Genomic DNA, 1338 nt, shown 5'->3' with positions numbered 1-1338 from the left:
TCGGCGCTGCCGGGCAGGGCCGGCCCGGGGCGCCACGGGGCGGGCAGCGGCTCTGCCGTGCCCCGGGCTGCGCCTGCCCTCCGTGCTCCACGGGTGCTCCACGCGCACGGGCCGAGGGACAGCCGCCACGCTGGCCGCAGCGACTGAGGCAGCAGCTTCGTGAGCACAGGTTCGTGAAGCACCAAACGCCCGAATGGAGAAGAGGAGGCGCTTCCCTCAGCAGGGAGCCATGGTCAGGCACCCCGATTTCCCCGTAGGGCAGCGCTGCAGGGCCTGTGGCCAGCAGCGAGGCAGTGGAATTCTCACAGCCCGGCTTTGGTCCAGCTCTAACGCTACTCAAAAGCTGGGCCTAGAGCAGGCGGGCGCAGGAGGCGAGGCCGCGGGGCTGGCCTGCTCGGGGAGCCCCGGGAAAGGAGGCGTCCTGGTGCCGGCCCACTCGCTGTGTCTGCCGTGGTGCCGCCCGTGTCCCTGCGCCTGCAGCAGCGGGTGCTTCCCCAGGACCTGCCCATGGTACCAGGCGGCCTCAGGGGACGCTGCATGCCAGCGGAGGCTGAGCTTGACTAAGACTAACTCGAGCGACAGCCTGAAAACCAGTGCCTGGCCAGAGGAAAAAAAAAAAAAAAACCCAAGGGAGTTTGTGGGCTGTGTCAGGCAGCTTTGGTGTGTGTGTCATAGCAGACAGTAGCCTTTTTAGTGTGTTTTGGGCCTCTAGTGTACAATAGCCTTCATGAACCATGTGAGACATAGGCTGTGCTTTGCTAAGTCTGGCTTTGGGCTGGCCTGTGGAGGCCAACTCAGCTTTCTGCTGTTACTGGCRTGTGGAAGCAGCAGAAATAAGTAGAAGCGAGGAGAAAGGAATTTTCCAGAACATACAACATATGATAACTGGTAAGCAGACATCCTGGAGAGCGTCTTGCGCATGGCGTGTCTGCCACTGCTCTGCGATGCGGGCACGTGTCCCTGGGCTCGAAGGAGGGCACAGCACCTGCACGACTTGTTCACCAGACCAGGGCGCGCTGCGGTCTTGAAGGGCCCTCTCAGCAGCCCTTCCTCTCCTCCCRAACACCAAAATTTCTCCTTAGGAAAATTAGGGAAAAAATCCGTCCTAGAGCAAGGGGCATTTTCAAAGGACCGTGTACCTGGGGAAGCCGGGATGCTGGCTGAGGGCTTTAGGGCCCTTCGAGGGGGTCAGTGAGATAGTTCGGCACTTTTTGCCGGGAAACACATTTTCGGGGCGCGAGGAGGTTGTTCTGGGGGCGGGAGCCCCGCCGGGCGGCTCGGGGGGAGCGCGGGGGCCTCGGCGCGAACGCGCACGGGGGCGACGTGACGCGCGGGGCC

At 62.8% G+C, this 1338-nt stretch overlaps 1 protein-coding gene across 1 annotated transcript in view; it reads right to left on the bottom strand.

Annotated features, from left to right (window-relative positions):
* TNFRSF9 (TNF receptor superfamily member 9) overlaps positions 1-921 on the bottom strand; it is a 5712-nt gene extending 4791 nt beyond the window's left edge. The window contains exon 1 of the mRNA XM_026051085.1: positions 813-921. Coding sequence (XP_025906870.1) covers positions 813-921 — 109 coding nt within the window. The remainder of the gene's footprint in view (positions 1-812) is intronic.
* Positions 922-1338: the final 417 nt, after the last annotated feature.

The sequence above is a fragment of the Nothoprocta perdicaria genome, unplaced genomic scaffold (assembly GCF_003342845.1).
Source record: "Nothoprocta perdicaria isolate Ctin4 unplaced genomic scaffold, notPer1 scaffold_72, whole genome shotgun sequence".
Classification (NCBI taxonomy): Eukaryota; Metazoa; Chordata; class Aves; order Tinamiformes; family Tinamidae; genus Nothoprocta; species Nothoprocta perdicaria.
This window is presented reverse-complemented; position numbering and strand designations above follow the sequence as displayed.